The sequence below is a fragment of the Amblyraja radiata genome, chromosome 5 (genome assembly GCF_010909765.2).
Source record: "Amblyraja radiata isolate CabotCenter1 chromosome 5, sAmbRad1.1.pri, whole genome shotgun sequence".
NCBI classification, from domain to species: domain Eukaryota; kingdom Metazoa; phylum Chordata; class Chondrichthyes; order Rajiformes; family Rajidae; genus Amblyraja; species Amblyraja radiata.
The window spans coordinates 11,689,946-11,702,598 of NC_045960.1; the positions used below are offsets into that span (position 1 = coordinate 11,689,946).

Below are 12,653 nucleotides of genomic sequence, written 5' to 3' on the forward strand. Positions count from 1 at the left end.
AATGGATTTCTAAATGTTAATAGAATCAAGGGAAATAGAGATGTTGCAGGAAAATGATGGTGTGGTATGTCAGCCATGATCTTGACAAATTTAATCCAGACAAGTGTGAGGAAGTCAAATTCTGGAATGATATAAAGAGTAAATAGCAAAGTCCTTAGGATTGTTGTTGTACGGAGAGACCTTGGGGTATATATCCATAGTTCCCTGAATGTTGAGACATAGGTGGTTGTGGCAATGAAAACGGTGTGGGGCATGCTTGCCTTCACAGGCCAAGGCATTCTATATTTCCACGTTGAGAAGTCACATAGCAATCGTACAAAACAGCTTACTGTGTACAACTCTGGTTGCCCACTACAGGCCGATGTATTAGAGAGTCACACAGCAGGGAAATAGGCCCTTTGGCTCAATGCATCCATTCCAACCAAGATGCCCCATCCAATCTACTACCATGCCAGGCCCAAATGCCTCTATGTCTACGCTATTCATGTACCTATCCAAATGTGTTCCAAATGTTCTTATTGTCTCTACCTCAACTACTTCCTCTCGCAGCTTATTCCATATCGCCTCCACCCTCAGTTTGAGATAGTAACCCCTCAGGTTCCTATTAAATCTTTACCCTCTCACGTTGACAACTGCCAACGTGACTGTGGGCCAGGTTTGTGCTCTTACCTTGTTGCCGCCACTCGTTCCTCTCCCAGTTCCCCTGTGTTCCCCTGTGTTCCCGCCTGTCCCCTCCCTCTCCACTTGAAATGTTGCCCCGTTGTTTTCCTACTCACCTTGAAGTAGTTATGGAGGTCATCCGCGAGGAAAGTATAAAACATCTGCCTGTCTTTCTTGTTACTGAGCCGGTCGTGGAATACTCTGGTCAGCTCATGGGCAAACAGAATGACTACCCTGTTTTTAGACACTATGTCGGTCTTGTCAGCTCTGAGTAGGCCATTGATCACCTGCAGAAAAATTGACAAATTCTTCCTCACACGTGGCACATGTAAATTATAAGCCCATATATCTACTACACCCCCCCCCCCCCCCCCCCCACCCCCACCACCCCCCACCCCACCTTTGTAGGAATAGAATTAGAATCAGAGAGTCATTCAGCAAGGAAACAGATCCTTTGGTCAGTTTGCCCATGCTAACAAAGTTATCCCATCTACACGTCCCACCAGCTTGCATTTGGCACACATTCCTTGAAGCCTTTCCTATCCATGTACCCATCCAAATGTCTTTTAAATGCTGTTATAGTTCTGCCTCAAGCCCTCAACTACCTTCCATAAACCGACTACCATCTGTGCGAAAAAGTTGCCCTGCAGATTCTATTAAACCTTTCACCTCACACCTTAAACCTATGTCCTCTGGTTCTTGATTCCCCTACTTTGGGCAAAAGACTCTGTGCATTCACTTTATTCATTCCCCTCATGATCTTAAACACCACCAAAAGATCACACCTCATCCTTCTGCGCTCCAAGAAGCAAAGTCCGAGCCTGTCCAACCTCTCCCTGTAGCTTATGCCCACAAGTCCAAGCCTCAACATAAATCTTCTCTGCACACTTTCCAGCTTAACAACACCTTTCCTCCAGCAGGTGACCACAATTGAACACAATGCTCTTAAATTCGGCCTCACGAACGTCTTGTACAACTGTAATATAACATCCCAACTTTATATTCCATACCCTGACTGATGAAGGCCAATGAAGGTTTCTTGACTATCCTATCTACCTATTATGCACCTTCAAGGAACTGTGCATCTGCACTCCTAGATCTTTCTCTGCTCTACAACACTGGTAACATCCAACAGACAACAAGGCATCTAGCATCAATTGCTGTAACGTATTACTTATTTCAAGTCCACAATCTGAAAAATAACCTTCCACTGCCACTCTGTGGTTCGTTACACAAAGCCAATTTTGGTTCCAGTTGGCGAGCTCATCCTTTGTCCCATGTGATCTAACTAGCTGGGCCTTCATACAATGTGGGACCTGTTCAAAAGCTTTATTAATGTCCATGTAGATTATGCCTACCACCCTCTAATGATCCAGTCAGGGCAGAGTTCCAGGGATTGACCACTGTCTCTCCTATTCTTTCTCTCTCCACCTCAATTTTCCTACCATGCACAAGACAGGCAATTCACTGCGGAAAATTAACTTGCCAAAGCATGTCTTTGGAAATGTGTGACTGTGTGAGGAAACTGGAGCAGTAGGCGGAAACCCATTTGGACACAGGGATATTTAGCAAACTTCACACAGACAGCACCAGAGGTTGAACCAAAGGTGCGACCCTAATTCAGTTCTCTAATTCTCGTCCTCAACCCAGGTAGCAATGCAAAGCTTACATTTGATTTTTAAAGGATTTTAGCATTCCATTCATACTACCCAAGTATATTACTTTATATTTTCACTGACATTCAATGGCATTACCATCACTGAAACCCCCACTGTTAATATCCTGAGGGTTACCATTGACCTTTTACACAATGTGGCTACAAGAGCAAGTCAGGGTCTGGGAATCCTGTGAAGAGTAACTCCCCAACGCCCGGACACCATCTATAGGGTTCAAATTAGGAGCATGATTGAGTATTCTCCACTTGCCTGGATGAGTGCAGCTTTAACAACACTCAACACCATACAGTAAAAGCAACTTGCTTGATAGGCATGCCATCCACAACCATCAACTCACTCCACACTGATGCACAGCAGCAATTTGTATCATGTACAGCTTAGGTGTCATGCTAAAACATGTGACACTACATTCTGCACTCTGGTGTTTTTCTCTTGCACTACCTGTTTCACTATGTATGGCTTAATTGTATTTAAGTATCGTATGATTTGAATATAGACACAAAATGCTGGAGTAACTCAGTTAGACAGGCAGCAGGAATGGATGATGTTTCGGCTCGAGACCCTTCTTCAGACTATTGAGGGGAAAGGAATATGAGAGATATAGACAGTGATGTAGAGAGATATAGAACAAATGAATGAAAGATATACAAAAAAGTTATGATGATAAAGGAAACAGGCCATTGTTATCTATTTACTATGTGAGAATGGGAATCTGGTGCCATTTAGGTGGGATAGGGATGGAGAGATGGAGTCTTCTTCTTATCGAGCCCTTATACAAGATTAGAAGTTGTTCAGCCAGAGCGCAACACACTTCTCTGCATCTGCACAATGGTGTCTGTCTTGAGCTTCTTGTGCTTCTTGTGCGTGGTGGTGGAAACAGGGCCGCGACGTGAACACTCTTTCCTTGACCCCGAGAGAGGGAATGCAGGGCTTACTTGAAGTTAGAGAAATCAATATTCATCCCACTGGGTTGTAAGCTACCCAAGCAAAATATGAGATGCTGTTCTTCCAATTTGCGACTAGCCTCACTCTGACAATGCAGGAGGCCTAGGGCAGAAAGGTCAGTGTGGGAATGGGAAGGGGAATTAAAGTGTTTGGAAACCAGGAAATCAGGTAGGTTCAGGCAGACTGAGCGAAGGTGTTCAGCGAAACCATCGCCCAGTCTACGACAGCCGATGTATAAGAGTCCACATCTTGAACAACGGGTACAGTAGATGAGGTTGGAGGAGGTGCAAGATGTAGTGGCCATTTGGCCTGTTTTGCATGTCATTGTGGATGGCATGTGCCTTTAAATTTTAGACTGCCCGTTATAATGTGGGTGGGATTTATGACGTGTCTTTGGGCGTGTTTGCAGCTTAACTGCTTGCGCAGAAGTTTAGTTTTTAGATTAGTTTTGGAGAGACGATGGAGAAGGTTAATCCTTCGACCATGTCATGGCATGTCATTGTTACGGAGACACGAGGAGCTTTCTAATATCTGAAGTAATGAGCTGGAGTTCGAAGAAGATTGCCGTAACAAGTCGGAAAAACCTTGGATGTATCTTACTGTTTTCTATCTACAATAAAGAAAATATTCATTAAAAGACTGTGTGCTGAAGCTTTATGAATGGAGAAGCTCTGAAGGTCTCTGAGGCAGCTTGCATGCGTACCGAAGATATTCCCCTTATCCATTCTCATCCAATTAGCGGCTAGGGTGCTAATTATCTGAAAGATATGAAAAATCTGCCGCTACACAAGTGAACCTCTGCCTAACCTGAAAGGACTGTCGGGGTCCCTGGACAGAGTCGAGGGAGGAGGTAAAGGGACAGGTGTTGCATTTCCTGCGTTTGCAGGTGAAGGTACCTGGGGAGGGGATGGTTTGGGTGGAAAGTGATGAGTTAACCATGGAGTTATGGAGGAAACGGTCTCTGCTGGTGGAATGGAGTGGAGACTAGAAAGCATGCAAAACAAACTATTTCACTGTATCTCGTGACAATAAATACCCTATATTAAAATCAAAACCAATGCATTGCAGCAACTCACCAAGACTCCTTAAACAGCACCTTCCAAACCCATAACCTCTTCCAGCTAGAAGGGCAAGGGCAGAAAGAGCAAAGGAAAACTACCACCTGGAAGGTGCCTTTCAAGCCACACGCTGTGCAGACTTGGAGGTATATGTAGTGGCATTCATTCAAGAGTCAAGACAAGAGTCAAGAGTGTTTTATTGTCATATGTCCCGGACAGGACAATGAAATTCTTACTTGCTGCATCACAACAGAATATGTGAATATGTAAACATTGTATATAACGGGAGAAAAAAAGAAAAAGTTCAATAAATAACAAATCTAGTGCAAATAACAAATAACAATAGTCTTTTGCAGTTCAGAGCTCATGGCTTATTTGTTGTGTTTAATAGCCTGATGGCTGTTCACCATCGCTGGGTCCGAATCCTGGAGCTCCCTTCCTATCAACCTCGAGGATTGCAGTGGTTTAAGATTGCAGCTTACCACCACCTTAACATGGGCTATTAGTGAGGAGCAAATAAATGCTGGCTCAGTCTGTGAAGCCCACAATCCTTGAATGAAATTGGCATAAACAATCATCTTTTCACTTGCCTACCCCAATTATATATTTCTACACGCTTCTCACAGCTCACTTCCCACCCAGCTTGGTGGCAACAACAGACTTGGCGGCACATATAGATTAGGACATATAGACTGAACTGTAACAGTCATATGAATGTGCATATGCACATTAACACACTGACTCACATGCATATGCACGCATAAAACACATATGCATACACAGACATGCAGGTCACACTGATATACACGCACATTGCCCAAAAGGTATGGACAAACAACAAAATGAAGTCTCATTCACATATGCTGGACTGGCAGTGTAGGAAAACGTACCTTCGTTAGGTCTCGCAGATTGAACGTGTAATGGGGATTGATTGGCGTGGGCAGCATGTGCCGAGACATTTTGTAATAAATGCTAATTGCGGCGGTCACTAGCTGATACCTGCAATTCCGGACAACAGGCAAGAAGTTGTGGCCCTCCAGAAAACGGCCAAGTTTAACCTGTGGAAACATGAATTCCAAGAGAGTATCATACTCCATAAGTTGACCAAATAGATTTTATACATGTTCTTAGGATCTCCGAAGATAGACACAAAATGGTGGAGTAACTCAGCGGGACAGGCAGCAACTCTGGAGAGAAGGAATGGGTGATTTTTCGGGTCGAGACCCTTCTTCGGACTGGATCACTGCTGCTGCCCCTGTCCTGGGAGTTTGGGATTGGAACAGTATAAAAGGAGTTATACTCTGTGGCTATGCTGTGATTATCGTGGCCTTTTTATTCTTTGACAAGAAGTTTTTATTCCATTGTCACAATTAACATAGTATTTCATTAATCAAAACTGCTAGTCATGCAATTTGCAAACAACCATCAAATTATAACATTGCCGACGATATCCAGGACACACTATTAGTTTAGTTTAGTTTAGTTTAGTGATCCAACGTGGAAACAGGTTCTGCAGCCCACTGAGTCTGCGCCAACCAGCGATCCCTGTACATGAGCACTATCCTACAGACTAGGGACAATTTACAATTTTTACCGAAGCCAATTAACCTCCAAACCTGTACATCTTTGGAGTGTGGCAGGAAACCAGAGCACCGGGGGAAAGTCTGTGCGGTCACAGGGAGAACTTAAAAACTCCGTACAGACAGCACCCGTAGACAGGGGCGAACCTGGGACTCTGGTGCTGTAAGGCAGCAACTCCTCCACTGTGCCACCGTGCTGCCCTTGAGCCCCCTTGTTGCCCACTATTCCTGAGATGTCTTCCAAGCTCCCATGGACACCATGTGCTCCCTCTCCAGCGATACACAGAAATAAACGTAAACCTGGAAGAATGGCAGGCAGTCGACTCAGGCAGAACTCTCAACTGCCCACCTCTGGAACCCGTGAATGGCCACTTTGGCCAAGCAACCTAAAATCAGCAGTGTTGGGCTCATCTGCAGCCAAAACCTGAGAGGCAGCCCCCGTTAGATACTCAAACAGGGACTGCACGCTCACACTGCTGCTCTTGCAACACTCAAACAGCAGACCAGATCATTCCTTGAAAGGAAAGCCTTTCTGGTCCAGTGTTGAGGACACCAAAGACTCACCACTTTTTAGTGCTTTTCGACAATTAATCTTTCTGATTTTGTGTCAGTACCTCTCAGCTCACGGAGAGAGTACTCCCGGTGTCTGACCCTGGGATGAATGATAGGTCAGATTCACACTGGCCTAACTTTGTGGCCTGAGAATGTGTGATGTGACAGTGTTGAGTGAGCCTCAATTTGTATCTAACCCGTGCTATCCTTGCCCTGAGATTGAGAGATGCAACTATGCGTCTAACCTGTTCTTTGCATTGGCTGTTGTAGCGAGCAAGACACTGACCTGGAAGATGTGCTGTAGGGACTTGGTTGAGGGCTGAGGCAGAGTGAAGATGCAGAAGTGTTTGAGCAGACGTTGGCTGAGCTGGCTTCGTGCACCGCCCGGGGGAGCGCAGGCTGCCAACAGGGTCACATCATCCACGTGCTTGGTATCGGGCAGAGAGAAGAGAGCAGGAGAGACATGGTGAGACAATGGCAATCTTGGACTCAAGCACAGGCACAAAGTTCAGTTTAGTTTAGTTTAGAGATACAGCACAGAAACAGGCCCTTCGGCCCACCGAGTCCATGCCAACCAGTGATCCCGGCACACTAACGTTATGCTACACACATTTGGGACAATTTACAATTATACCAAGCCAATTAACCTACAAACCTGTACGTCTTTGGAGTGTGGAAGGAAACCAGAGCTCCCAGAAAAATCCCATGCAGGTCAAGGGGAGAATGTACAAACTCCGTACAGACAAGCACCTGTAGCCAAGATCAAACCCGGGTCTCTGGCGCGGTAAAGCAGCAACTCTGAGCCAACGTGCCATCTAGTTTTCTGACCGACATCCACTATAAACCGACTGACTCCCGTGGCTATCAGGACTACACTTCTTCCCACCCTGCTTCCTGTAAGGACCATCCCCTACTCCCAATTCCTTCGTCTACGCCGCACCTGCTCCCAGGATGAGGTGTTCCACACCAGGGCATCGGAGATGTCCTCATTCTTCAGGGAACGGGGATTCCACTCTCCTACATAGATGAGGCTCTCACCAGGGTTTCTTCGATACCCCGTGACACTGCTCTCTCTCCCCATCGCCCCACTCGCAACAAGGGCAGAGTCCCCCTGGTCCTCACCTTCCACCCCACCAGCCGTCACGTACAACAAATAATCCTCCATCATTTTCGCCACCTCCAACGTGACCCCACCACTTGCCACATCTTCCCATCTCCTCCCGTCTGCTTTCCGCAGAGAACGCTTCCTCCGTAACTCGCTGGTCAATTCGTCCCTTCCAACCCGAACCACCCCCTCTCCGGGCACTTTCCCTTGCAACCGCAAGAAATGCTACACTTGTCGCTTTATCTCCCCCCTCGACTCCATTCAAGGACCCAAGCAGTCGTTCCAGGTGCGACAGAGGTTCACCTGCACCTCCTCCAACCTCATCTATTGCATCCACTGCTCTAGATGTCAGCTGATCTACATCGGTGAGACCAAGCGTAGGCTTGGCGATCGCTTCGCAGAACACCTCCGCTCGGTTCGCAATAACCAACCTGATCTCCCGGTGGCTCAGCACTTCAACTCCCCCTCCCATTCCGAATCCGACCTTTCTGTCCTGGGCCTCCTCCACGGCCAGAGTGAGGACCACCGGAAATTGGAGGAGCAGCACCTCATATTTTGCTTGGACAGTTTGTACCCGAGCGGTATGAACATTGAATTCTCTGATTTCAGGTAGTCCCAACTGTCTCTTCCCCTTTTCAGCTCTCCCTCAACCCTCTGTCTCCTCCTCTTTCTTTCTTCTCCCCCCCCCCCCCCCCCCCCCCACGCTCACATCAGTCTGAAGAAGGGTTTTGGCCCAAAACTTTGCCTATTTCCTTCGCTCCATAGATGCTGCTGCACCCGCTGAGTTTCTCCAGCATTTTTGTCTACCTTCGATTATCCAGCATCTGCAGTTCCCTCTTAAACATGCCATCTAGTTTAGTTTAGTTTAGTTTAATGCCTCTAATTACTGTCAGCAAGTGGTCATTTTGTCTGTGGCCATTCCTGTGACCCGAAACCCACGGCTTCCAAGGGTCCTCAACGTGACTCAGCGATGGGGAGCGACGGTTGTTGGGTGAGTTTGTGACAGGAAGATCTGTTACCACTGAGGTTCCATGGGAATTCACAGTCATTTTTACATTTATTAAAGAGATGTGTTCCTGGAAAATATTTTGGAGAACCATATTTGTTAATCGGAAAATCCAAAAAAATATTTTTTTCACCCTTAGGATGGTTGAAATCTGGAATGCGCTGCCTGGGGAGGTGGAGGCAGGGGATCTCACAACATTGTAGAAGTATCTAGATGACCACCTGAATACCAATACATAGACCAAGTACATAGACTATGGACCAAGTACTCAAAAATGATGTTTGTATAGAAGGGTAATCCATAGTTGGCATGAATGGGCCAACCATAGACCCCAGGGCTTGTTTCGGTGCTGTGTGACTCAATAACTCCATGAAGGTGGAGCTGGTGCCAAGGTCAGATTGGCAATGATCTTGCTGAACAGCGAGCAGGTTTAAACAATCAAAGAGCCTGAACTAAATCCTGTTTCATACGTTGAATCCAGAAGAAGTGGATATTCTGCAGTATGTCTCAATGACTCCCTGAAAACTTTGATAATAGTATTGGTTTGTTATTATCACATGTACCAAGGTACAGTTAAAGCTTTGATAGAAACAAAATGCTGGAGTGACTCAGCGGAACAGGCAGCATCTCTGGATAGAAGGAAAGGGGGAATTCAGATTCAGTCTGAAGAAGGGTCTCGACCCGAAACATCACCTATTCCTTCTATCCAGAGATGCTGCCTGTCCCGCTGAGTTAATCCAGCATTTTGTGTCTATCTTTGGTTTAAACCAACATCTACAGTTCCATCCTACTTCAGTAAAAGCTTTGTTTTTTGAGCTATGCAAGCGAATCACACCATTCATTAGTACATCAGGTAGTGAAACAAAAATAAAATAAACAGAGTGCAGAATATAGTGTTACAGCACTTCAGTCCTAGCAATATCGCTTTGTATCTCCTCTCCACTCTCCCAAGTTTAATCACATCTTTCATGTTGTGTGAAGACCAGAACTACACTCCAAGTATGGTCTCACCAATCGAACATGACGTTTCAAGCCCTGTACTTAATACTTGAGCCGATACACACAAATGTGCTAAACTCTTTCTTCACCAGACTATTTACCTATATGCCCCTTTTTGCGAAGCATGTACTTGAACCTATCGGTCTCTCTTTCAACAATACTTCCTAGGGGCCTATCATTCAATTTGTATGTGTTGCTTAGATTTTAGAGATACAGTGTGGAAACAGGCCCTTCGGCCCACCAAATCGGTGCTGACTAGCGATCACCAGTATACACTAGGGATAATTTACAATTTTGCTGAACCCAATTAACCCACAAACCTGTATGACTTTGGAGTGTGGGAGGAAACCGGAGAACCTGGTGAAAACCCACATGGTCACAGGGAGAACATACCCATTCTGTACAGACAGCACCCGTAGTCAGGTTCAAAATCAGGTCACTGGTGCCGTAAGACAGCAGCTCTACCATTGTGCCGCCACTGTTGCCTTGATGTAACTTCTCGAAATGTGTCAATTTGCACTTGTCCAAGTTAAATTCCATGTGCCATTTCCTGTCAACTTTCTCAGTTGATCATTGTCCTCTTGTGACCTTACAGGACCTTCAACTCCACTGCACCCTCAATTTGAGGTAATCCATAATGATATTCATCATGCCATGCATTCTCATCCAAATCATTCATATATATATATATATATATATATATATGTTTAACATATACTGTATATATATATATATATATATATATATAACACATTGGACCCAGCATCAATCGCTGCGGTACACGACTGGTCGCAGACCTCCAACCTGATAAACAACACTCTACTTCCACCCTCTGAATCCTTTTACCGAGCCAGGTTTTGTATCCAATTGGTTAGTACATCCCATGGATGGCACTGGATTTCTTGAGAGGGAGCAAAGGGTGAGTATTCTGCCAACCGCTTGACTCGTGCCTTGTAGATTGTGGAAAGCCTTTGAGGCGAAAGTTGAATGTGTGTTCTCTGACCTACTCTTGTAACCGCAATATATGTATGGTCCCACTATCTTTTAAATGGCTCGATAACGCATGAACAGGAAAATAAGAAACATACCAGCCATTTGAGATTTGTAACGTCGAAGAATCCACCCAGGTCCAGGAACTGCCGGATCAGCTCTAGTGGTGGTTGGGCTCCATACTGCTCAACGGCTGGCATGTTCAGGTCATCAACAAAGATAATCACCTGACAAGTACACACAGCAACATATAGTACAGCAGTCATAGGTATGTCTGAGAGTCAGGGGAGACACGGAGATATGGAAGGGTAAGGTGTTAAACGAGGCATCAAAGGGGACGAATGTCAAGGAAAATGTAGAATAGATCATTGTTAGCTAGGGGAAGTTGACAACAAAGCGTACACAGATAAAATGTAATCAGGAGGACAGTCAGACGCACTGGAGAACTAGGATGGGGAGGGAAGGAGAGAGAGGGAAAGCAAGGGTTACTTGAAGTTAGAGAAGTCAATATTCATACCGCTGGGTTGTACGCTGCCCAAGCGAAATATAAGGTGCTGTTCCTCCAATTTGCGTTGGGCCTCACTCTTAACAGTGGAGGAGGCCCAGGACAGAAAGGTCAGCATGGGAATGGGAGGGGGAGTTAAAGTGTTTAGCAGCCGGGAGATATCCTATCCTGAGATGCCGTCTGTCCCACTGAGTTACTCCAGCATTTTGTGTCTATCTTTGGTGTAAACCAGCATCTGCAGTTCCTTCCTACAAAGTTGTCGGCTGGGAACATACTGAGTGCGCACTCACTGGGAACATGTGCGTTCACCCACCACAGGTGCACTGTGGCTGTAGTGTGCAGCATCTCACAAATGAAATGCGATTAATCGCTCAGGCAATTCAACAGCACCTGCAAACCCACCACCTCTGCAAGCAGGCACCTGCATCATCAATTTCAGGTTCCCCACTAAGTCACGGCCTTATCAGTAGCCCATCATCGCTAGGTCGAACTCTTAGAACCCCCTCCCTACAGGCACAGTGGGAGCCTCTTCACCATGAGTTTTGGTCTCCGAATCTGAGGAAAGACATTCTTGCCATAGAGGGAGTACAGAGAAGGTTCACCAGACTGATTCCTGGGATGTCAGGACTTTCATATGAAGAAAGACTGGATAGACTCGGCTTGTACTCGCTGGAATTTAGAAGATTGAGGGGGGATCTTATAGAAACTTACAAAATTCTTAAGGGGTTGGACAGGCTAGATGCAGAAAGATTGTTCCTGATGTTGGGGAAGTCCAGAACAAGGGGTCACAGTTTAAGGATAAGGGGGAAATCTTTTAGGACAGAGATGAGGAAAACATTTTTCACACAGAGAGTGGTGAATCTGTGGAATTCTCTGCCACAGAAGGTAGTTGAGGCCAGTTCATTGGCTATATTTAAGAGGGAGTTAGATGTGGCCCTTGTGGCTAAAATGATCAGGGGGTATGGGGAGAAGGCAGGTACAGGATACCGAGTTGGATGATCAGCCATGATCATATTGAATGGAGGTGCAGGCTCGAAGGGCCGAATGGCCTACTCCTGCACCTATTTTCTATGTTTCTATGTCTCACCAGCACCTTCCCAAAGTTAACTATGAGCAATAAGTATGAAATAACTATGAACTATAGTACCATGAACTATAGTTAACAATAGAAATAACTACAGTATGAACATTGTAAATAACACAATATACGGTGATTACAAGCAATAAATTAATTCCTGACCTCCCTATTGACTATGCCTCATTGATCTTCATCACTGCAGTGGCGGCAGTATGGTTTACCTGGGAGTACAGTTGAGCTGGTGTGACCCGACCTAGTCCTCCTACATTAGTGCACTAACCTTTCTGGTCTTCTCTATGCTTCGCTTGTTTCTGATTCTCTTCATCAGGGTATTCAAGATGTGAGCCTGGATTTGAGCTGAAGTGGTCTGAGTGCTCATCAGTATGCTGGCAATCATCATCTCCTTGATGTCACGGCTGAACGTGGTGTCGGCTTGAGCACTGTACTTCTTGCTCAAATCAAAACGTGGCCCGCTGCAAACTGAGCCAATTCAGGAGGG

The 12,653-nt window shown here is 45.7% G+C and overlaps 1 protein-coding gene across 1 annotated transcript in view; it reads right to left on the reverse strand.

The window, feature by feature from the left end:
* dnah14 (dynein axonemal heavy chain 14) overlaps window positions 1-12,653 on the reverse strand; it is a 435,381-nt gene that overhangs the window by 106,086 nt on the left and 316,642 nt on the right. The window contains 5 exon segments of the mRNA XM_033020484.1: window positions 777-947; window positions 5,230-5,397; window positions 6,758-6,898; window positions 10,670-10,798; window positions 12,435-12,634. Coding sequence (XP_032876375.1) covers window positions 777-947; window positions 5,230-5,397; window positions 6,758-6,898; window positions 10,670-10,798; window positions 12,435-12,634 — 809 coding nt within the window.